The sequence below is a fragment of the Scomber scombrus genome, chromosome 23, assembly GCF_963691925.1.
Source record: "Scomber scombrus chromosome 23, fScoSco1.1, whole genome shotgun sequence".
Lineage (NCBI taxonomy): Eukaryota > Metazoa > Chordata > Actinopteri > Scombriformes > Scombridae > Scomber > Scomber scombrus.
Genome location: NC_084992.1, coordinates 23,874,268 through 23,896,899, shown reverse-complemented (window position 1 = coordinate 23,896,899; position 22,632 = coordinate 23,874,268). Strand labels below are relative to the sequence as shown.

Here is a 22,632-nt window from a genome sequence, read left to right as displayed (position 1 = left end):
TTTGATCAGCTGGTAGCAATTCTTTTTTAATAGAAATAATAATATAATAATAATAATAACAAGAACAAAATCATAAACAAACAATACAATCAACAATGAATTGAAAAAACATGATTATTTAAATGAATGACTTCTTTTTTAGTGAAAGTGTGGAACTCATGTCCTGAAACATGGCAGCATAATATGGATTATTCACATCTGATGGAGCTCTGTTCTGCAGGTTGCTCTTTTATCAGTACACTTCAGCTGACGGGCTGTGGTGGCAGTCTTTCATTTCCATTAAAAAAAAAAAAAAGGTTTACATGCCAGATAGTATAGGCACTGACTCTTAATGTATTTTTGATTTGCCCAAACAGCTCCTTTTAACAGATTTTGCAGATTATTATAAAGATGATTTTGAATTGTGAACATATTAGAGTCTGACCCACCTTGCTCATTTATGTAACACTACCAAAAAACAAACAACAACAACAACAACAAAAACGAATACAAGACATCTGATCAATGACCATATAAAAAGGAGTGCCCACTCTGAAAAAAAAAACCCTGCTGGTAATTTTGTGGCGCCAGCTCTGTATAAGGGGCTTGTCTGTCAGCAATAACATTAACAGATTATAAAGTGTTCTAGTGCCACAGCAGGATTAGTAATAGAGAGTATAACCAATGTCAGAGATGGACAAATTATTTAACAAATCCTGAAGATTAAAGTTCTTAGAATTTCTTGTGGTCATAATCTGAGATTGAAATTTAGTGAGACAACAATGAGACAGTGAGCACTAATGTGAAGGGTAAACACTCTAGAAGTAAGTATGATATCAATTAATGTGGATTTAAAATAATGATTTCAAACAGGTGTGGTGGGTTAGTTACAGGTGCTGTTTACATTTGTTAGAGTGGTCAGTGAACCAGTTCAGGTTAAGATTCCCAGTTATTAACTCAGAGGAGGTATATAGTGACCAGAGCTTTAAAGCATCCAACACAGTATATTCATGTTTCTTTAGCTTAGAACACGAGGTGATTTTGTCATCAGTGAGTCTTTTACATAGATCAGTTCATGGAAGTCATCCTGTGGAGATCATTTAATGGCAAGCATGGCATCAACCCCAGTGTCAATCTGTAACACGTTTCATTCCAAATATACAAATATTATTAAATGCACACACAGAAATATTTGCATTTGCATTTTTAATTAATTTCAGGTACATATCTGGGAACAAATTACATTTTCAAAAGCATAAGTTAAGAAAGCAACACATGGACATATGAACAATATACATAATATTCAATCCTTTCACAGGGCAAAAACTACTTTATTTTTCTTTAAGATTGTGCATGTTCCTATTATACAGCAGTTGTTTGTTATGTTCAGGTAAGCGCTAAGCAGGTATTACTGTCATCACAGTTTTGTCAATTTTTCATTTCTTTGGTCATCGATGTTTGTGTATGGAAAACCTAAAAGAGAAAAAAGGGATAGGTATTAGAGCTGATGATCACCATGAGGCCATCTCACAGGTTAACGTGCCAACAAATGTAAAATATCTGTTTTAAGGCAAGCAAGTGTGATGTTTCCTTAACTGGAACCTCAAAAATAAACTTCAAAAGCTTCCTTCTTGCATTCAAACATATTTACACAGTAGCAGATTTTCTTTATTTAGCTAGAGATAGCTTCAGACCTGCACAGGAGTTGTAGTCATAGTGATCATTCTTACTTGTGGGTTTCATGCTGAGTTTTTGCTCCTCACGCTTGATTTTCCTGTGGAGATAAAGATGTTAAAAATTCAACAAAATAAGAAATATTTCCTTTAACAAGTTCAACTCTTAAATGTCACTTTTCAAAGAGTTTAAAAGTAAAAGTAAAAGAATACTCCCCACAGAAGCAGACATCTTTCTGCACGTTATTAACACGTTAAAAAGAGAAAGTAGTTTTTCATGCCAGTGAAGCAAATTTGAAGTTTGAACGGAGGTGAGAGACTTAAACCTGGATACGACCACATGCCTGAACAGAGGAACTATAGATATATAGTTACAGTATGATGAGTGCCTCAGTGAATCAAACCCTTCTCAGTGCTGATACATTATGTTCCCAGAAATTCCCACAAAGGTGATAAACTTGGAATTTTCTCTCACCCACTGTGAGATGACCGCTGCTTCTGAATTACATAAACTTGTGACCTGGAATGAAAATTAAACTTTTTTCTTTACCAAACTGGACAACAGAAAAGAAGAACTGATATAGTCTAACCCCATCATAAAAAAACCTATTGAACATATATAACATTTTGAATTCATTTAGCATGTGGTTTATGTGTTTTCAGTGTAGTTTTATATGTCAAATATGTGTGTTGTATATATCAGGGCCTTGATGCGGTAAGAGTATATTCTGTGTGTCTGGCGGCGGTGTAGACTCACTTGGATTTGCATTTGCACACACACACAATTGTTGTCACAATAATGATGATGACAGCCACTGAGACCAGGACCGCAATCAGGATGATCCATTTGGTTTCTGTAAGACAACAATTAAATCATCTCAAAACTCTGATTCTTATGGAAGTATCTGTCTATGTAGAAAGGATCTAAATATATTTTAAGAAGTCAAAACAAGAGAAATAAAAATATAAAAATTCTGCCTCATCAAGTCCTTCATAACTTGAAGACTTTTATTTGATTATTTTAAAAGAGTATCTACAGTCTGTTAATCAGTTGTCCTAATGCTGCAGAAGTGGGATACCACACATAGACTTAGACTTATAAAACCATGGTTTAGTTGTAGTCATTAGTTTATTATTTGCATTGGAAGAGTTACAGTTGATGTGTAAGCTTCAGTTTTTGTTTTTGTTCTGAAGAGTTAAAAAGATGATTAAGCAGGTCTTACCAAGTCCTCCAGTCTGTGTGATCTCCACCTCACAATTTGTGCCCTCGAAGCCCTCAGCACACTGGCATGTGTACGTGGTGTTGCTGCTCTCCTTACATGTTCCTCCATTCTGACAAGGGGAACTGAGACAGGGGCTCGCTGTAACACAGAATGAGACATTATTAAAATGATGATTATTGTAATGTTACACTGACAATGCAAACAGCCTACACTCTCAGGCAGAGATTAGGAGACAATGGCATTCCATTACATATCAAGAGGAGAAGTGTAAGTTCATTATAAGTTGTAAGTTAAAAATAATAGTTAAGAGTTTGTTTACTACAATAGCAGAGAGCTCTGATATTTATTAACACAGGACAGAGCTGGTGGAAGCCTTTTGTTGCCAGTCATATTAACTTGAAGTTTGTACTGATTACATCAGAAACATAATAAAAGAGTATTACGATTTATTAACAAGCTTATCATGTTTTTCTCTTTGTTTTTCTCTTGAGTTTCAAACATTTTTCAAGGACAGTAACGGCACGAACAGAAAAAGCTACAAAGGCTACAAAAAAGACATTGTGAGGACCAGACACAGAAAACACAAGTCTGTTTTCACATGAAGTCCGCCTCAGTATCTTTAAAAATCATCATCATTTTATTTCCAAAATGCAGTACTTTTCATAAATGCACACTGGACTATTTTAGCCACGTGCATTTGTAAAAAAAAATATGTAAATGTTCTGAGAAGAGTTTATGAGAAGGATGATATGGTGGCTAAATATTGGTTATTAATGTTGGCCAGAAATGACATTGGGTAGATGTTTATGGAGACCCTTTTCACAGAGAGACAAACACACACACACACACACACACACACACACACACACACACACACACACACACACACACACACACACACACACACACACACACACACACACACACACACACACACACACCTCTGAAGCAGTCACGTTTAAAGTCGTAGATGGTGCAAACATCGTTGGGCTGGCAGGTTTTAGGTTGGCACACAGAGCCGGTGCTGCTGCATTCACAGGACTGAGAGCAGTCTTCAGTCACAAACTTCTCCTTTAGCTGCAGGATGGAGGGAGAGAAGAGAGAGAGACAGGATGAAAAAAACATATCTATGTCTGTTGCCAGTGCAACAGTTCAATGAGTTGGTGCACTTACAGGGTAGTATCTGTCAAGGAAGGTGCAGCCACACTGTGTGTATGGCACACAGATTCCCTCACTCATGACGAAGCCTGCAGCACATTGGCACCCCTCCATACAAGAAGTGGTGTCACACTCGGAGGGTGCTGCCAGGTTGGCGCAGGAAGCGGGGCAAGGTGACATACAAGAGGAGTAGGTGCTGTTGCCACCACAGGAGAGAGCTGGCAGGAGAGAGTTTGACACAAAGAGGTCAAATCATTTGCGCTCATACAGTTCCATTATAACAAGCTAGTTGTTTTTTTACAAAACCACAAAAAGCATTTTGGATGTGCATGTACAAGACATAATAAGAGTTTTCTAGTCAATTTTCATACAGTATAGAAATGAATGGATGTTTGGAACAATCGGAAAAATGCACCATTTTCCTTCAAAACAGTCATAAAAAACATCAAGTGTACAGGATTTGAGGTACACTATGAAAAATAATGCTTCTCAAGTATTTTCTTCAAAGGGTTATATGGTTCTACAAAGAGCCAACACCAGCTGAAGAACCTCTTTATTTGGGGGATGGTTATTTGCATACTTTATGTGGTTCTTTAAAGTTCTAAAGGTTTTACTTCAGTTATTGGGTGGCAATAACACAGTAATAGCATGAAATTACGGTTGCAAACACATTTTTTTCCACATTTTCTTTTAATCTACGATACTTAAATGAATCTTAAAATGCTCACTTAAGAACCTTTTAAAGAGGTTCTTTAATCAACCAGTTAGGGTCAACAAAGACCTTTCTTGAAAATGGTTCCATAAAGAACCATTTATGGTGCCTCAAAGAACTGTTTTTTGATGGTTCTTTGAGGCATGTTTAGAGGTTCTTTACAGAACAGTTTGTTGAAATGGTTCTTTAAGGAACCTCTTGCTAAATGGTTCTTTGTTGAACCAAAAAAGGTTCTTCTATGGCATCACTCCAAAGAACTGTTTTTGGTTCCAGTTAGCACCTTTATTTTTCTGGGTGTAGATGGGCTGCAAAAAGCAAACCACTAGTATGATGTGATACTAACATACTTGTTGTGTATGTTCATCTTACCACAGTCCAGCTGCTGCCTCCAGTATCCCAGTTTTACTCCTGCCTCCTGACAGGCTGCAACGTACGCCTCATAACTGGCACAGCGCAGTGCTGCGTTGCCTTGCTCAGCACACAGGTCAAACACACAGTCACTGAGGGACAAACACACACATACACTAAGCATTAACAGGCTGCTGACTCACAGAACCACAGTATCTCATGAAGAGACAATATTTCACTCCCCCCTCCCACACACACACACACACACACACACAACACACACACACACACACACACACACACACACACACACACACACACACACACACACACACACTCAGACAACTCACTCCTGATAGGTTTTGGGTGGCAGGGTGGTGTGGCATGCAGCAAATGGTCCCTTGGAGTCAGACAGGGCTCCACACTGAGTTAAACTGTTGAAGTCATTGAGCTGAGACTGAGAGCAGTCTGATGTCTCAAATCCTGAATCTGGATCTGTCTCCACATCTCGCCTGCAGACAGACAGCAGGAAGAATGAAGGGACAGAGGGAAACAGAGCTTTGTTAATGTTGTTGACATTTAAATATAACAGAGAGAGCATTTATATTCATGCTTTTAACCTTTTTGCATGTGCATGATGGTCCCCAACATTTGGACACCACTGGATAACTTTTCAAAGTATGAAAATTGCAAAAAGCAAATTCCAATGTTTCTACTGCTTCAAGGGTTTTTTGCACCCTGACCAGAATACAACTCTCTGAAAAAACAACAAATACATATTGTTGTCATATTTAAACTACTAATATATTCATCATTGTGCAAAAGGTTGTCAATCAGCAGCTTCTGTGAAAAATAAACTGAAAAACAGACACAAAATTGCGCTCATTTTCCTTAAGTAAATATATAGTTTATTATAGTAAAGCTATAATATATGTTTTTTAAAACTCATGTTTTATGTCTTTATTTTATAATTTATTTCATTTTTATTTTATATGTAATGTTATGCCTCATGTGCACTGTTATGTCTTTTATTCATTCTTCTGTACAGCACTTTGGTCCACTGTGGTTGTTTAATAAAGTTGGATTGGATTTGTATTATATATTATTTGTATGTTATTATGCAGTGGTTTTCTGGTGTGGCCCCTTGAGATCAAACAGGCTGTTGTCCAAAAGTTCAGGAGATCACTAATAAAGTGTTCCTAAGGTCAAGAATTAATGTCTTACCTGTGAGCATGAACTGATTTAGGGAGGTCATAGGTCGCCAGTCCTTCAGCCTGTCTGTCAGTGACTCTCCAGCTTTCTCCGAATGCATTCAGGTCCCTGATGACTGTCCCATCTGGCTTCATGTACTCGTTTCTGGTGATGCCGTCAAAGTTTCCACACAGCCCTCTGACAGAGTTTTTATAGGTGCTGGGCAGTATGATCTCTGATACACAAACAGACAAAAGAGGGGAATGATTTCCAAATAAGTAAAAGAAAAGCTCAGTTAGTGAGAGTTAGCAAAGGTTTCTTCTTTGTTTACCTCCGCGAATGTTGCCATCAAATCGTACAGTGAGTCCAAAGTCAGTGGTGAGCTGGACCTGCCTGGAGTTCATCGTAATGCTCAAACCATCAACTGGACTGAGAGGAGGTGCAACACGTTCCCCATTCACCTAGAGGAGATAAAACAAATGCAGTGTTTAGTTTTCTCTGGAAGGAACAGCTAAAAAATAAACAGTGCTCCCATCAGACAAACTACTAACCAAGACTTCCTTCTTCTGCAGGAAGCGGACATTTACACCGTAAACGTCAATGTACATCTGATCAAGGAATGACACCCTTCTGTTCCCCCCACGTCTGATGTTCTTCCCCCTGACCACCAGTGGCGACAGTGAGTTCGGCAGGTTGTGGCCCTGAGTCAGGACGTAGGTGTAAGGCCCTTGGAAGTGATGGGTGAATTTGTCAAATGTTCGGTAGTGAGGATCCCCAGAGATGCTGCATTTTTCAAACTCTAGAAAGGATGATGAAGTACATGAAATATTTAACATGCATTATGATCAAAACATTTCTTACATATATTTTGTAATATGACACATAAGGCCATTCAGACTGATAGACTCACTTGTGGGTTTGCAGTAGAGGTCTCCATATTTGTCTAGGGCACACACTGAGTTGGAATTACAGTTGTGGTCTCTACATGCAATTTTGCCACCAAGGTTACAAGTACATGAGTCAGCACATGTATCTGTCAGCCACGAGTCTCCCACCTACACAAACAAGCACACACACACACACACACACACACACACACACACACACACACACACACACACACACACACACACACACACACACACACACACACACACACACACACACACACACACACACACACACACACACACATTTAGGTTTGTATGTTGGACTTTGAAATAAATTACTTTTGGGGGATGTATTGCTACATGTGACAACAGGCCTCATACAAGAAGCCATATATAAACAAACTCCCTTTATTTTCATTTGTATCTATGATTTGTGCTTATTTTGTTAGTACCCATTGATTTCTGGGATTCACCAATGTTTTCTTACTTCTCTTAGATAAGTAAAGATTTAATGAATGGTCGAGAGCACTCGTAACAAGATGAGAAAAACACATCTTGTTTTCACAGTTCACACATAGAAAATAAAAGTTTTAAATTTGAGGAATGCAGAAAAATCTTATAATCAATGTTAGATTATCAGCATAATTATAATAATTATAGGGGTCAATACTGGCAATTCCTCTCACTGATTTCCTGGTACACTTTAAATGGAAGATGCATCCAGGACGTGTTGAGTCAATGACTAAAAGTTAAAAAAAAATACTTCTGATTTCAGTATTAAGGATATCCTGCAATATGATACCTAGACATCTAGTCAGCAGCAGTAATGACCCTGCTTCACTCACATCATGGTACTCTCCATCTGAGGTCAGACAGCCACACTGGTCCAGACGGACACACCTGCTGTCACTGAGGACAAAGCCAGCATCACACTGGCAGCCCTCCACACAGGCAGTAGGGGGGAGGTGACAGGACATGGGGAAGAGGTCGGAGCAGGTGGGGGGGCATGGTGCGCTGCAGTCTGAATAGTGGCTGTTTGGAGGGCAGGGTAGGGCTGCAGAAAGAGAATTAAGTATTACAAGAGTAAGACTAGAATTTTTTTTCGTTCAAAGTGTTAATTACTGTAACTTACGACAGAAGGTGTTGTTTCTCCAGCTGATGGTGACTCCAGAGCTCTGACAGGCCTGAGCGTATGCATCCACGTTATCACAGAGTGTCGTCTGCATGCCGTCATACTCACACATGTCATAGACACAGTTACCCAAGAAAGCCTCGGGGGGCACCAGAGAGTGGCAGGGCTTGAAGCGGTCGGAGAGGATGACCTCAGCACACTGAGCCTCGTACAGCTTCTCTTCCTGTGTGGTACAGTTGGGATGGATGTCTGGACGAGTGTCTGGCTGACAGCTATACAGAGGAGAGTGTTGGTATGAGTGCTTTTTTAAAGTCAGGTTTTGGGTGACTTAGCTGACATAAGAAGTTGTTCTATTGAGTTCCTGTCATATAGATGACCATTTATATAGATGACATATTCCTTCACAAAAAGCTTTCGTTATATTAGCTGGATATTTATAATAATACATTTCCACACCCAGAACAGCTGTAACAATGGTAACAAATATACTGTCAACTTGTTGAAAACATAGTGCTGTAATGTTATTAACTAGTTGCACTAGTCAGAGGCCAACTAGAGGCTTTGTTAAAAACTATAAAGTACTACTATTATAGTATTAAAAACCATACAGACTACAGTGCAGTTTGTGATTTCTGAAATGCTTATGGTACATGGTTGTCAATGTGATTTTATGAGATAAGCCCCACATTGTAAACCATGAGTTGGGCAGAGTTCTACTGACCCAGGATCACTGTCTCCATCTGATTTCCAGCTGTTGCCCAGTTCAATCACATCCTTGGCTGGTTTCTTGTTGGGCATCAGGTTGTCGTCAGATGAATTGTGGTTGTAGTTCCCACACATGCCACACAGCTGGAGAGGAGCGAGGCATAGCAGGGTTATTCACACTGAGAATTTGGATTGCAGACATTTGACAAGCAGACTGGTCATATATATTTATACCTTGTTGAAGTATTCTCCAGGCACAGTGATCTCCAGGTGATGGACTCCGTCAAACTTCACCTGAAGACCAAAGTTTGTATCCAGCAGACTGTAGGATCCACTTGTTATCACCTTAGCTCCAGCTGCGTTAATGGAAAGAGGGGTTCGCACTCGCCGTCCATTTAGCTAAGTCAAGAGAGAGAACACAGACATGATTTCAGTTCAGTTTCCCATACCTGTTTTCTCACCAATATCCATTACATCTAAAAAAAAAAAAAACCTGTCAAATGTTCCTTACCAGAACTCTGCGGCTCTTCATCAGTTCAACCTCAGTGTCATGAGGGAGGTAGACCTTCACCGAGCGAACATAAGAGGCCTCTGGTTGTCCACGCTCTTCATTTTTAGCCACTATCCTGAATGGAGTTGCGTTGGTGACGTTACACACCTAGAGGAAATAACATTGTTTTGCTTTTAAGTTTTCTATAATTGAGTAGTCACTATAGTGGCACAAATATGAGAGATGCTTGTGAAGACGAAAAAGAATGTGATATGTTGGTAAAATCTATTCCATACCTCCACCAAAGTATAAGTGCAGGTACCCATGAAGGTGTGCATCACATTGTCAAAGGTGTAGTAGTGAGGATCTCCAGCCACGTGACACACTCCTTTACCTGAGGAGTGACATGATATTCAGTAAAATGTGACAAATATATTTGATAATTTTGTGGTTTTGTCCATGATTTCAAAAAGACAAATATAAGACTAAAGGTGTATTAACCAGAATAACCATACTTTAATCTGAATGTTTGTAAAGGTTAGGGTTAAATGATCTCCAGGGCTGCTGAACAGCCACATGCTATTCATATTTTAAACACTTGCAAATGATCAATACGCACACAGGAACTCTTATGCACTTGTATTTTTATACCTTACATATTTTATGTATTTATGTTATGGATTCTATGGTTTTTATGTAATTTCTGTCTATTGTATGTCTGTTATTGGTGAGCAAAAGACAATTTTCCACCATTGTGGACAATAAAGTTCTATTCTATTCTATTCTAAGTTTACCTGTAGAGTGGCAGTCCAACACTCCTTCCACCACTTTACACTCCTGTGCAGGGCTGCACTGCCAGGGCTCGCAGGTTACATTGTTGTTGCCGTTACACTTACAGCGCTCTGAACAGTCCATCTCTGTGAACCAAGAGTCTCCAGCCTACACACATACACATATAAGTAAGAAAAACAAAAACAAAAAAATTCCCCACGTGCATTCCATAGCAGAGCACACCTACCGGCCTGTACTTTCCATCTTCATCAGTACATCCACACTCACTAAGTGGGACACATTTGTCTCCACTGAGGACGAACCCGGGGTTACAGTTGCATCCTTCCACACAGGGCTCGTTGCAGGAGCCACCTGGACCTGCAGGGTCCTGACAACTGGGCTGGGGGCAAGCAGGGCCACATGGTGTGTAATGACTGTTTGGGGGGCATTTCAAAGCTGGATGGGAGAAGAAATTGGGAGATGGATGTTTTTATCATATTTTGTGAAATACATAATTTTATATTTGTCATTCCTCCACAAATACAATTAAATGAAACATAGTTGCTGTATGAAGAGTCTAAATCTAAAATCATAGTGTCTTACAAAAAATTATAATTATAGAGGTACCAAAAATATATCATGTAAGAATGTGTCAAACTAAAATTTTGCTACTGATTTGCTTAATCACCAACTTGTGGATCAGGAACACTTTGTCTGCTTTCATAAAGGAAGATCCTGTGTTTCCTCAGCTAAAGAAGACGTTTTATTTCCTTCAATCAAGTCTATGTGACATGGTAACAAACAGTAACAAGTGGCAATTGAAGGAAACACCCTTATAACCACAAGATACTGGTCAAACCTGAACAAGCGTGTGTCGCATTAGTTCAACTATTCTTTTTTTTTTTTTAAGTTTCAGAAACATCATTTAAAATGTAAGTAAGACACTTCCAGGCCAACTCTTAAAACTCTCTAAAAAGTTCATTCTGACACACTGGATATGCAGACTTACGACAGAAGGTGTTGTTTCTCCATGTGATGGGGACTCCAGCAGCAGCACACATGTCAGCATAGCTTTCTATGGCTTGGCACAGAGCTACTGTCTGGCCTCCGGTGGCACACATGTCGTACACACAGTTTTCAAAGTAGGGTTCGGGAGGTACTACAGAGTGGCAGGGCTTAAAGATACCTAAGATTAGAGAGGAAAAGAAGAAGAGAGGTAGAGGAGGTCAGTGCCAATACATTTATTTTGCCCATTCTTGGGGCCCTAGGAAAAATAATTTGTAAACATCTGGTTATGGCCTTTTTTTTACTATTTATTTATTAATTTGTATAAATGCTGACTTTATTTTAAACATATCTGTGGCATTTTATTCACCACACCATCTCTTTGCAAGCTGAGTCTAGTTATTATTATCACCCGCCACTCCCTTCTGTGCTGAGCTTGAGGTTTCCTTGTCGGGAGTGACAAGGTCAGAGATTAAATAAAAATACTACACATAGTATACATTCATAGTAGAATTGGTTTCTCTGTGAGCTGGCTGACTGAACCAGAGCTTAGAAATCTGAAAAGCATTAAAGCTGTAAGTAATGTATGTTTGCTTATTTTAACTCTTAGGGCCAGATCATCTTTTTAAACTTGCTAGTACAGCGCCTACTTTAAAACACTTTATAATTTACCTGTTCTGTGAAAATCTGCCAATATGCTTTCTGAAATATCAAGTGTATCTACCAGGAGGTTGTTTGATTTTGATGAAAGTGGCAATAATGAGTGAGGACAGTTACCATTGGGATCAGTAATCATTCCGCAGCTGGTGGGCTTGTTGGCCTCCTCATCCACTTCTTCGTCACAGTCCTCATGTCCGCCACCGTTGGTGCAGCTAGAGAAGAGGTGGAAGATTCATTCGAATGCCATAGAATGATGAATGTTGGTTATGTGCTTGAGCATTTGTATGTTTGTGTATGACAGATGACTGTCAGTCTGTCACCTAACACTTTGATCTAGAGCATCATATGTCCAAACCTTTTCTCGCAGTAAAATTCTCAAATACAACCACAACTCAGTCTTTAGTAACATGTATAGTAAAAAGACAGAGCCGTCCTTCATATTTAAGCTTATATTTCTTATTTTCAGAATTTCCGCTAAAAAACACCAAGACGGGGTGGAATGATATGTATTATAATGGATCATACTTTATGCATGCCTCATTGACAACTGAACAAGGGTCATAGAAATAGTGAAAAGACATTAGAATTTGTGAATAAGATTGCATTAAAAAGTATTAAAAAGAGAAAGTGAGGACATCAGATGGGAAAGTATGAGTGTGGAAATGAACATTATACTGACTTTATAATTCAGCGGGTAAATATGGAGAAGTGGTTAGTTTACTTGTCTCTAATACAGGCCTGTTGTAAATGCTATTTTCTGTTCCAGCAGTAATTTGTGTATGTCTGACTGGAGCCTCAGTCCTGTTTGTGTGACTTACTCGGGCCGTGGGTCAGGAACCTGCCAGCTGTCTCCAAGCTCATTAGTGTTGTCAGCGGATGTTTTGTCTGGTTTCATGTTGTCATCTTTAGGGTTTCCATTGAAATTTCCTGCAGAGAAAACAAACATTAAGACTCACCACACAGTGATAAAGTTTTATGATAAAAAAGACATGAAGTAACACAAGGCTTCCAACTGAAAATATCTCACTCTGCTTGTAGTTATTATATGAAGTTAATGGTAGAATGAATGAAATGGGACACAGATAATCACTGATACTGGTTCTTACCACACATTCCACAAAGCAGACCACTGTAGGAGGTTGGCACTGTGACATCAGCATGATGGTTACCATCGAAACGCACCCTTAGGCCAAAGGATGTCTCCAGGACAACAAACTTGCCACTCAAGTAGATCTTCACTTCATTGATGGAGGTGACAGGTGGGACGACCACTGTCCCATTGACCTGCAGAGCAGATATTTATTTTGACATTGTAATTTCTGCAACAGTGGCCACTGTGGTAATTCAAGATAATACAGTATAAACTCCTTATTATAACCATGTTCTGTGATATGGTGAAAATAATTCATTTGTCAGGACCAAACTATACTGTCCAGGAATTTGGATAATGTATTGAATCAATATCACAGTATCCTCACATATTGTGTGCTGGCAAATCACAGAAACAAAGAAACAACTGACAACTTGACAACTGTCTATCTGGCTGAAGTCAAACATAGTACAGAACCTGGAGAGACAACATTTAGCCATCCTGACATAGGCTGAGCTACAACAAGCACACGTTTTACTTTTGCTCTACTGCAAAAGTGGCAGTTTTCCCTTCAAGTCAGACAACATAGTAAACACATGGTTGCCAAACTTTTTGCTACCTTAGACAGGTGACATACCTGCACAGTGCGGCCCTTGCCAAGGATGACGGTCTCACCGCTCACATTGATCACCACAGCCCTGACATAGGAAACCTTCTTGTTACTTCCTCTGAGCTCATTCTGGGTGTCCACAGTGAAGTATGGCAAGCCAGAGGAGATGTTGCATGGTTTTGTCAAGGTGTAGGAGCAGGCTCCCATATAATGGTGGGTGCGTTTGTCGAAGGTGGTGTAATGAGGGTCCCCAGACACTGAGCAGATACCGTTTCCTGTGGTAGAACAAGAGAGAGAATTGAGCTTGATTTGATGCGTGCAATGAAACTCTCTCTGTTGGGATTTGCTGATGTATCATAGTCTAAACCACTGTAGCATGCAGTACATGGAATGGGTTGTAATAAAAAGTTGTTATTCAAAGATATTGCATAACAACAAATGATTAGTTTCCATCCAAATGTTTTCTTGGGAGTCTGGAAAGTCCAAGGCTGGATTTACCTGCCAGGCGGCCCAGGACAGAGTACTGAGCTAGTGGAGGCCTATTAACCTTGCTCTTCCCACTCTGTGTGCATTGTATACAGTGTGTATTCTGCTGAAATGATACCTGGCCCCAGGTTTATAGTGTGGTGATTAGGCACAAAGTTATTTATGAATATACTTTGCACTAAAGGCACAATGTCAGCTGACATGATGAAGACACATTTTGACACAGGACCCCACTGAGACAGGGCCTCCAGGCTTTAAGGGCCTTGTGAGTTGGCCCTAATGCAAAAATGAGCTGCTGGGTGCCAGTACAACCCTTCATTTTCTGTGAAATAGTATAATACAAAAACATACCCAGAGGGCGGCACTCATACTCTCCATCTTGTAGCTGGCAGCTCTCAGTGGTTGGTTTACAGCTGCTGTTGCGACACTGGATCAAACCTCCACTGTGACATTCACACTTCTGCTCACAACCTGGCAAGTACCAGTCATCACCCACCTGTCAAACACACGCACACAAAGCATGAGGTTTTTCTCTCAGTCTCTTTACTTACATACTGGTCTGCACATAGATCTGACCAGTATGACATTTCCAAAGACCAAAATGTACATTAAGTTTCCACTTGCTTTCTCGTATTTCACACAAGAGTAATAACAATAATAATAATTAAAGCTGCAAGCAGCGATGACCGGGCCCAAGCTCCCCCGCCCCGCCACGAATGAACGAGACATGCCGCAACGCATCTTCAAAGTCTTGAGATGACACAGAGTCAATATGAAGTCGGTCGGATTAAATCTGTAGGAGGAATTCATTAAAGTGTGGAATTGGTATTTTACAGTGCCAAAATGGCAAATTTGATTAAAAACCGCCGACTTCCTGTAGGAGTGAGGGTATGGGTCCAAGAGACTTTTTTGTGCAACTTTACACAATACATATATATATATATATATATCAAATTTTGTTTATCTACGTCAATCTGAAGGGAGGGGCTCAATTTTCTTAATCTTCTACAGGGTGCAGTGGTGCCGTTTGGCCAGCAGTCTCTGTTTAATGGCGAAACATCAAAATTCCTCACATCGCCATGAAGCAACTAAACCAGTAATCAAAAACATTTTGATAACTTTTCATCTCCAATGTCTCAAGATGTTTCTGAGTGAATTTGGTCAGATTAAATCTCTAGGAGGAGTTCATTCAAATACGATTTAAAAATGGCCGACTTCTCGTTGGAGTTAGGGTATTGGTGTAAGATACTTTTTTGTGCTTTACATGATACATATGTGTACCGAATTTCGTTTGTCTATGTCAATCTGAGTCGAGGGGCTCAATTTTTTTAAAATGTTCTAGGGGGCACTATTACATCCAGTAGGTGGCGCTATGGAGCTGACACAGTATTGATGCATAGACGTGTTCAGGGCAGGACCTTCTAAACGCGTGACTAATTTGGTGTAGATCGGACGATGTCTGTAGGAGTTATAAGGACTTCCTGCTTTTTGGCGAAGGATCGAAAGGCAAAGGAAATTGTCGGCGCTGCCACGCCCAAACCAGATCCCTTATCAGAAAGTTTTTGATAACTTTTCATCTCCAATGTCTCAAGATGTTTCTGAGTGAAATTGAAGTCGGTCGGATTAAATCCCTAAAACAAGTTTGTTAAAGTACGAGGCGTGGAAATCGCCAAAATCGCACATATATTTAAAAAATGTCCGACTTCCTGTTGGAGTGACGTCATGGGTCCACAGACTTTTTTGTGCGTCTGGACATGATACATATATATATACCAAATTTCGTTCATGTAGTCAATTTTTCACATTTTTATATTTGTTAGGGGGCGCTATTGAGCCATTTTGCGATGGCCATTTTGGCGAACCATAAAATATTATTATTATATATTATATATTATATTATATTATAATATATTTTTCGGCAGGTCTGATGTGCGTGCACATTTTCGTGAGTTTTGGGGCACGTTTAGGCTGTCAGAAAGGCGTTTGTTTTTTATAATAATAATCTCTACAGATACAATAAGGCCTTCACACTGTATAGTGCGTGGGCCCTATTAATGATAACATATGTTGACATATTGTTAATCAATGCTGTAAAAATGAATACCTGGAATATTTTGTTTCTGTTCAAATATTTTACAAGTTGTAAAATAAAAATAGTATTTGTAATGATATTATTATTGTAATATTATTTTTGGCTCTTTTTTCACTTTTCTTTTGTCTTTTTAATCTATTTAAACCTAGTTTTTACTCTAAATTTTAACAAACCCTTCCTATTTTCTCTTTTATTGTACTTATTTATTTATTTATTTATTTATTTATTTTTTTTAATTTATTTACTTTTTTACTAATTTTCTAATTTTTTTTATCATTCTTATTTTCTCTTGCATGCATTGCTCTCAATTTTTGTCCTATGAGGTTCTTTGTTTTTTTTATTCCTTTTCTTTATGTTATCACTTGATTCTTATTATCACCATGTCAATCAACTCATTGTAAAGCATTTGAACTACACTAGCTTTTATGAAATATGCTATTTAAATAAAGTTTGATTGACTGACTGATTGATTGGTTGATTGATCAAAAGCATCAATGTAGACTCACTTCACTTATTTGATAAATGAAAGGTGAGCATATCACTAAATATAATATATCAGGAGGGTGAAAAGTGAGAAACTTACTTTTTTTCCTAATGAGCTGTGGACCATGTATTATATTTTTGTTACTTTACACCATCTTAACTTTTTTTAACTCTCCCAGCTTCCCTTTGGTCATTTTATATTTTCAACATTCTTCTTAGCACACGTTCTGAGCAGTTTATACCTACACTTGACTGTACATTGGAGAATGTCAGCATTATAAAACTAGGTAGGCATTAGCGTAACCCTCACATACTGTTCATATACTGACACACAGTCACTGTATTTCTTCTATAATTAGTATAGTTAGTATAATTAGTCTCTATAACAAACTTTTGAACCACAAATCATTCATAAATATCTCATCAGTCACTAATAAGCAGGAAGAGTTTATTCTCTAGTTTTTATGAGAAAAACACTATGTAAAAAACACTATGTTGTGGTCCAATGTCACATGAAACATGAGAACAAAAATATTTCAATGAATTACTTTAAATGTAAAGAATGAACATTTTTGTAATTTTGGATAAATATGGGTCAAACACGCTAACGTTGAAATATTTCCTTTTTTGTATGTTCTGACTCACATTAGGGGAAGTCATCAAATCTTAGGCAATTTTGGGTCAAAAATGGGAAAATTTGACACTGAACAGTACGTAAGGATTAAGATTGATGACATTCCAAAGCTATATAATATGATCATGAATAATTCCTCCACCTGTTGTTATTGCTCTTTGGTTATAATTCATCATAGTGTACCATTCTTGTTCTGGTTATGTTGTGACAAACTTCCCTCTTATGTCAAAGTGAGCATCAGGTTAGTACTGCTTTATGTACATTAGAAATGGAAAGTGATTAAAGTCACTTACAGGGTGATAGTCTCCACTGGTGTCCACACAACCACAGTCTTTCAGTGACACACATTTATCATTGCTGAGGATGAATCCTGGATTACACTCACAACCCTCCACACACACGTCCTCACAGCCGGGCGGTCCGACCACACCCAGACATGTCTCTGGACAGGAACTCACACACAGAGAGTAGGAGCTGTTGGGAGGACAGGCCAGTGCTACATGGAGGAACAGAGGGATGACAGATGGAGGGAATATGGACAAAGGCAGGGTATTAAGGAGGAACAGGTGGAGCAGAAGATGGATGAGTGGAAGGAGGGTAGGATAGAGATATAGATTGATAAGAGGAGTGACAGTAGGATTAAAACAGGGACAAACAGATTGATGTTAGGTTGTGGGTCAGATGATAGTTGATGTTAGAGCAATAACAGTTGTAACCTTCTGGCTTAAGATGAATTTCAACTTCTCTGCTGAGGTGTTGTGGTGGTTAAACTATATGTCATGACTACAGAGATTAAAGCCACGGCACTAGATCATGTGTATGTCATTCATTTTGGATAAATGGTGAGGTTTTTCTACATATCAAACACTGGCTCTAGTGAGGGTCTGCACTGCAGGTTCTCCTACACACTCAGAGGGTGAGGGGATGGGTAGATGCTACTAAATCCTACACACTGGTTATTTAAAGCTTAAAATATTTCATTCTGAGCTAAGTGGCATACTGACTGACTGACCAATTAACCATCACCATCTCTAGAGCTTCATCCATTATTCCTAAAGGTTAAATACAGAAACGTTTTATCTAAATTTATCATTTTCTATTATTTTAAAAGTGACTTGTTGAAAATCCGTATACATCACTGACCCATATACATTTGCCAGGAAAAAATGATGAATATGTTTAGATTGACAGGGATATTATATTCCATGTCCTCAAAGAGAGAGATATCAGCAGCATTCAGGATGTCCTGTGCTCCAACCAGAAGCAGGAAGGAGTATGATCCTCTGTTAAAATGATAAACTACGTCATAGTAAAGCGATGACAACTTACCACAGAAGTCTGGAGTCCTCCACTGGTGGACTTTGGCTCCAGCACTCTGGCAGGCATCAGTGTAGGCCTGGAGCTGGTCACACAGAACATTCTGCTGGCCATTGAACTGACACATGTCATACACACAGCTCTGGAAGAAGGGAGTGGGATCCACCACACTGATACACTCCCTGGAACAGAGAAAACACACTGATTTTGCTGACACCATCCTCATAGTTGTTAGTTAGCAAATAGTTGCCAACTCTTTTCTTGTAAACTGAGATATATAGCAATACATGAAACCACATCCTAAATAAAATAGGTATTCTAAACATTTTCACAAACTGAAGTGAAACTAAGAATAAACTGTAAGTATGCTCCATCATCCACATTTAGTCAGATGTGTAGCTCCCTTAGAAACGTACTACAGTGTTATACAGAAACAAGTCATAGAAATGCAGCAGGAACGCATTCAGTGGGCTTGATTTCCCACAGTACATTTGGTTGAATATAGATGTATTTCAGTGTGGTTATTATTTGGCAGTTGCTGTCCTTATGAATACATGTTAGTGTTTAAACAAAAACTAAAGAGTTTGGATGTGAGGATGTAAATATGTAAAATGTGCTGCAGGTTTGTTGCTTGTTTATGTTTGAGATAGAAAAGTATTCAAGAAACTTGAAGTCTGTAGTCACTGAATACTTTTTGTGAGTGTCACAGTTAGGTTCACAATTGTTGCTGTTGTGTTGACTATGTGCAGAGTTTTGAACATGTGGACTCAGTATTTCAGTGCACCAGTACCATGAAAGCAACCAATCATAAAGAAAACTTTCATCCATATCTTAAATTATCAACTACTGTCCTCCTGTTTGATTAACATTTGATATATGAAATGACACTTAAACACTCGTGTGTGCATGTTTTATGCCTTTTAGTGTGGTCCACAGTCCAACGCTGTTTGATAATATTCCAAGAACAAACCCTAACTGTAATCTTAAAGTAAGATAAATGAGATGGATAATCTTTGTAAGGATACCAGGATCTGTGTGTGTGTGTGTGTGGGGGGGGTGGGGGGGGGGGGTGTGTGGTGGCTTACTCCACTAGATAGATAGATAGATAGATAGATAGATAGATAGATAGATAGATAGATAGATAGATAGATAGATAGGAACAGAGGGATGACAGATGGAGGGAATATGGACAAAGGCAGGGTATTAAGGAGGAACAGGTGGAGCAGAAGATGGATGAGTGGAAGGAGGGTAGGATAGAGATATAGATTGATAAGAGGAGTGACAGTAGGATTAAAACAGGGACAAACAGATTGATGTTAGGTTGTGGGTCAGATGATAGTTGATGTTAGAGCAATAACAGTTGTAACCTTCTGGCTTAAGATGAATTTCAACTTCTCTGCTGAGGTGTTGTGGTGGTTAAACTATATGTCATGACTACAGTTGCTATTAAAGCCACGGCACTAGATAATGTGTATGTCATTCATTTTGGATAAATGGTGAGGTTGTTCTACATACCAAACACTGGCTCTAATGAGGGTCTGCACTGCAGGTTCTCCTACACACTCAGAGGGTGAGGGGATGGGTAGATGCTACTAAATCCTACACACTGGTTATTTAATGCTTAAAATATTTCATTCTGAGCTATATCTATCTATCTATCTATCTATCTATCTATCTATCTATCTATCTATCTATCTATCTATCTATCTATCTATCTATCTATCTATCTATCTATCTATCTATCTATCTATCTATCTATCTATCTATCTATCTATCTATCTATCTATCTATCTATCTATAGATAAATAGATAGATAGATGGAGCACACAAATTGGTCCACACTGAAAACTGCACAGGGTCCTGTTTAGTCATATTTTAGCTATTGAAGCCAAAGACTTGATTCTGAATCTGTATCCCAGCAGGGTGATGGTTTTAGTTATTTTTTAGCTTTGGTTTTAGGCATTTGAACAGTACATACAGTGTAGTCCAACAGGTGCACCAGGTTAATAAATCAGACAAAAAGTGGTTTCCTCACCTGAAGGGACCATCAGAAATGTTGATTTTGCCACACTTGTCTGGTTTCACCACCTCAGCCTCGAGTTTGGGGTCACAGTCTGGGTCAGGCTTGGTGCCCGGGGTACACCTGATCAAACACACCAATAGTGTCACGTTTATGCCACTCCTTAAATCAACAGCCCATACAATTTAATTAATTCTCAAGAATTGTAGCAGAATGAAATGTGAAAGCTAGTGAGAAGGTAATAGAAGACATTCTCTGGCTTGTCTCAGTTCTAAACATGCAATGAGACAGCACAGACATATTTTGTGATCTTGCTAGAAATACATTTTGTCTTCAAAATGTCTATTTGTGTGTACAGAATTGAGACATGCAAGGACAGATCCATACACTGCCTGCATAGCTTATACTATAGGTTTATATTTTTAATTGTCATTCCCAAACCATCATACTGAATGCATTCACAGATTATAGAGAGATTATAAAGAGTGTATCCATCAGACTATTCACATGTAACTAAGTCACATGTATGAATTTCCAAGAAATCTGTCACTTCTTAAATTACAGCACAGGGATGAATGTGTATAAACTCACGAGTCATCCTCATCATCTTCTGTCTGCCAGCTGTTGCAGAAGTCATTGACATTTCCTAACAGAGTGCCATCTGGTGTGGTGAAATCATTGTCTCCATTTCCATCATAGTCACCACACAAACCACACATCTGGTCATAGTAGGAGCTGGACAGACAATAACACAGGGGATACAGGATTAGGAAATGAGGAAGAATGTCTTAAGAAGACTTAAAGGACAAATACTGTTTGGCCCTTTAATGTAATTCTAGAAACAATGAGAGTGAAAGCAGAAATCTCTTCATCTTATAATATCAGCAAGACCATCATCAATAAGAGATATATGACCAAATGTAGAATGTAGAGAGGATTTATTAATAATAGCAGTGACCTTTGAACTACAGTTCAGCTTGTCCAGATGTTCTTATTTCTTCTTTTAATGAAATATACCTCTGTAGTTGAGTCATCCTACACCTAACACGGTGATTGGGTGTTAAATTCTGGTTAAAGAAGAGGGCAGACCTTCTGGGCTCTGACTAGACTTTTCAATTGGAGGGTGTACTGCTGGAGACCCAGAGAGGTACAGTGTCAAGTGTGAGGTTGTATGGACAGCTGACACTTGTTTATTTAAAGTGAATTAATTCACTTTAAATAAACACGTGCACAGTGAACTGCTTGGCTCCCTGTCTGAGTTTGATATAATGACCAAGGAACACACATTGCTCAGTTAATGTTGAGAGAACACTGAAGAAAAAAAACACAGACGGACACAATAAAACTAGCCAATAGGAGCCCTGACATATTTTACTGACAGCAGAATCAACCAATAGAAGGCCGTAAATGGCTTCTACAGTTCAACCTCTGTTTTAGTGTCACTGGTGAGGTTTCTGTCTGGATTTAAACCATTTCACCAACCTCAAAACTATGCTACTAAATCTTACAGATGCTACTGTAGAAAGCATTCATGTTGGATAATTTATTTTAACAAACCAAGGGAGTTCCACTAGTTCTCTGTGGGTTTTTTGTAAAATGTCAGTAAACTGTATTATTAATATTTACAATTCTAACTTTTGACATAGTTGATAAACATATACCTGCAGAGGATGGTCAACCTCTGACAGAGTGTCACCATCTGTTTGTTAACTTTAAACCTCTATCCATACTAACCTGGGAACTGAGATCTTGGCGTAATGGTTCCCATCCCAGCGTACCTGGAGGCCAAAGGTTGTCTGCAGGGTGATGTACTGACCAGCAAGACTGAGAGACATGAGAGGAGAAGGGGAGTGAGGGAGGGCCACCCGCCGTCCGTTAACCTGCAGGATGGGGAAGAAAAGGTGACATAATGATGGTGTTAAATAGAAGCTACAGGTACAGTTTATGTTTGTTACATATTTGC

General features: G+C 38.9%; 1 protein-coding gene across 1 annotated transcript in view; it reads right to left on the bottom strand.

The window, feature by feature from the left end:
- Window positions 1-1,396: 1,396 nt before the first annotated feature.
- The window catches only part of zanl (zonadhesin, like), a 55,519-nt gene continuing 34,283 nt past the window's right edge, over window positions 1,397-22,632 (bottom strand). Inside the window, exons 54-84 of the mRNA XM_062444527.1 lie at window positions 22,404-22,549; window positions 21,261-21,404; window positions 20,685-20,792; window positions 18,662-18,831; window positions 17,626-17,828; window positions 14,475-14,619; window positions 13,665-13,912; window positions 13,044-13,221; window positions 12,756-12,864; window positions 12,055-12,149; window positions 11,282-11,458; window positions 10,520-10,728; window positions 10,296-10,440; window positions 9,798-9,895; window positions 9,523-9,669; window positions 9,246-9,410; window positions 9,028-9,155; window positions 8,307-8,578; window positions 8,020-8,228; window positions 7,195-7,339; window positions 6,836-7,083; window positions 6,616-6,745; window positions 6,318-6,519; window positions 5,444-5,605; window positions 5,115-5,245; window positions 4,049-4,251; window positions 3,817-3,952; window positions 2,876-3,013; window positions 2,410-2,506; window positions 1,674-1,753; window positions 1,397-1,452 (exon numbers count right to left, since the gene is read on the bottom strand). Coding sequence (XP_062300511.1) covers window positions 1,397-1,452; window positions 1,674-1,753; window positions 2,410-2,506; window positions 2,876-3,013; window positions 3,817-3,952; window positions 4,049-4,251; window positions 5,115-5,245; window positions 5,444-5,605; window positions 6,318-6,519; window positions 6,616-6,745; window positions 6,836-7,083; window positions 7,195-7,339; window positions 8,020-8,228; window positions 8,307-8,578; window positions 9,028-9,155; window positions 9,246-9,410; window positions 9,523-9,669; window positions 9,798-9,895; window positions 10,296-10,440; window positions 10,520-10,728; window positions 11,282-11,458; window positions 12,055-12,149; window positions 12,756-12,864; window positions 13,044-13,221; window positions 13,665-13,912; window positions 14,475-14,619; window positions 17,626-17,828; window positions 18,662-18,831; window positions 20,685-20,792; window positions 21,261-21,404; window positions 22,404-22,549 — 4,824 coding nt within the window. The remainder of the gene's footprint in view (window positions 1,453-1,673; window positions 1,754-2,409; window positions 2,507-2,875; window positions 3,014-3,816; window positions 3,953-4,048; window positions 4,252-5,114; window positions 5,246-5,443; window positions 5,606-6,317; window positions 6,520-6,615; window positions 6,746-6,835; window positions 7,084-7,194; window positions 7,340-8,019; window positions 8,229-8,306; window positions 8,579-9,027; window positions 9,156-9,245; window positions 9,411-9,522; window positions 9,670-9,797; window positions 9,896-10,295; window positions 10,441-10,519; window positions 10,729-11,281; window positions 11,459-12,054; window positions 12,150-12,755; window positions 12,865-13,043; window positions 13,222-13,664; window positions 13,913-14,474; window positions 14,620-17,625; window positions 17,829-18,661; window positions 18,832-20,684; window positions 20,793-21,260; window positions 21,405-22,403; window positions 22,550-22,632) is intronic.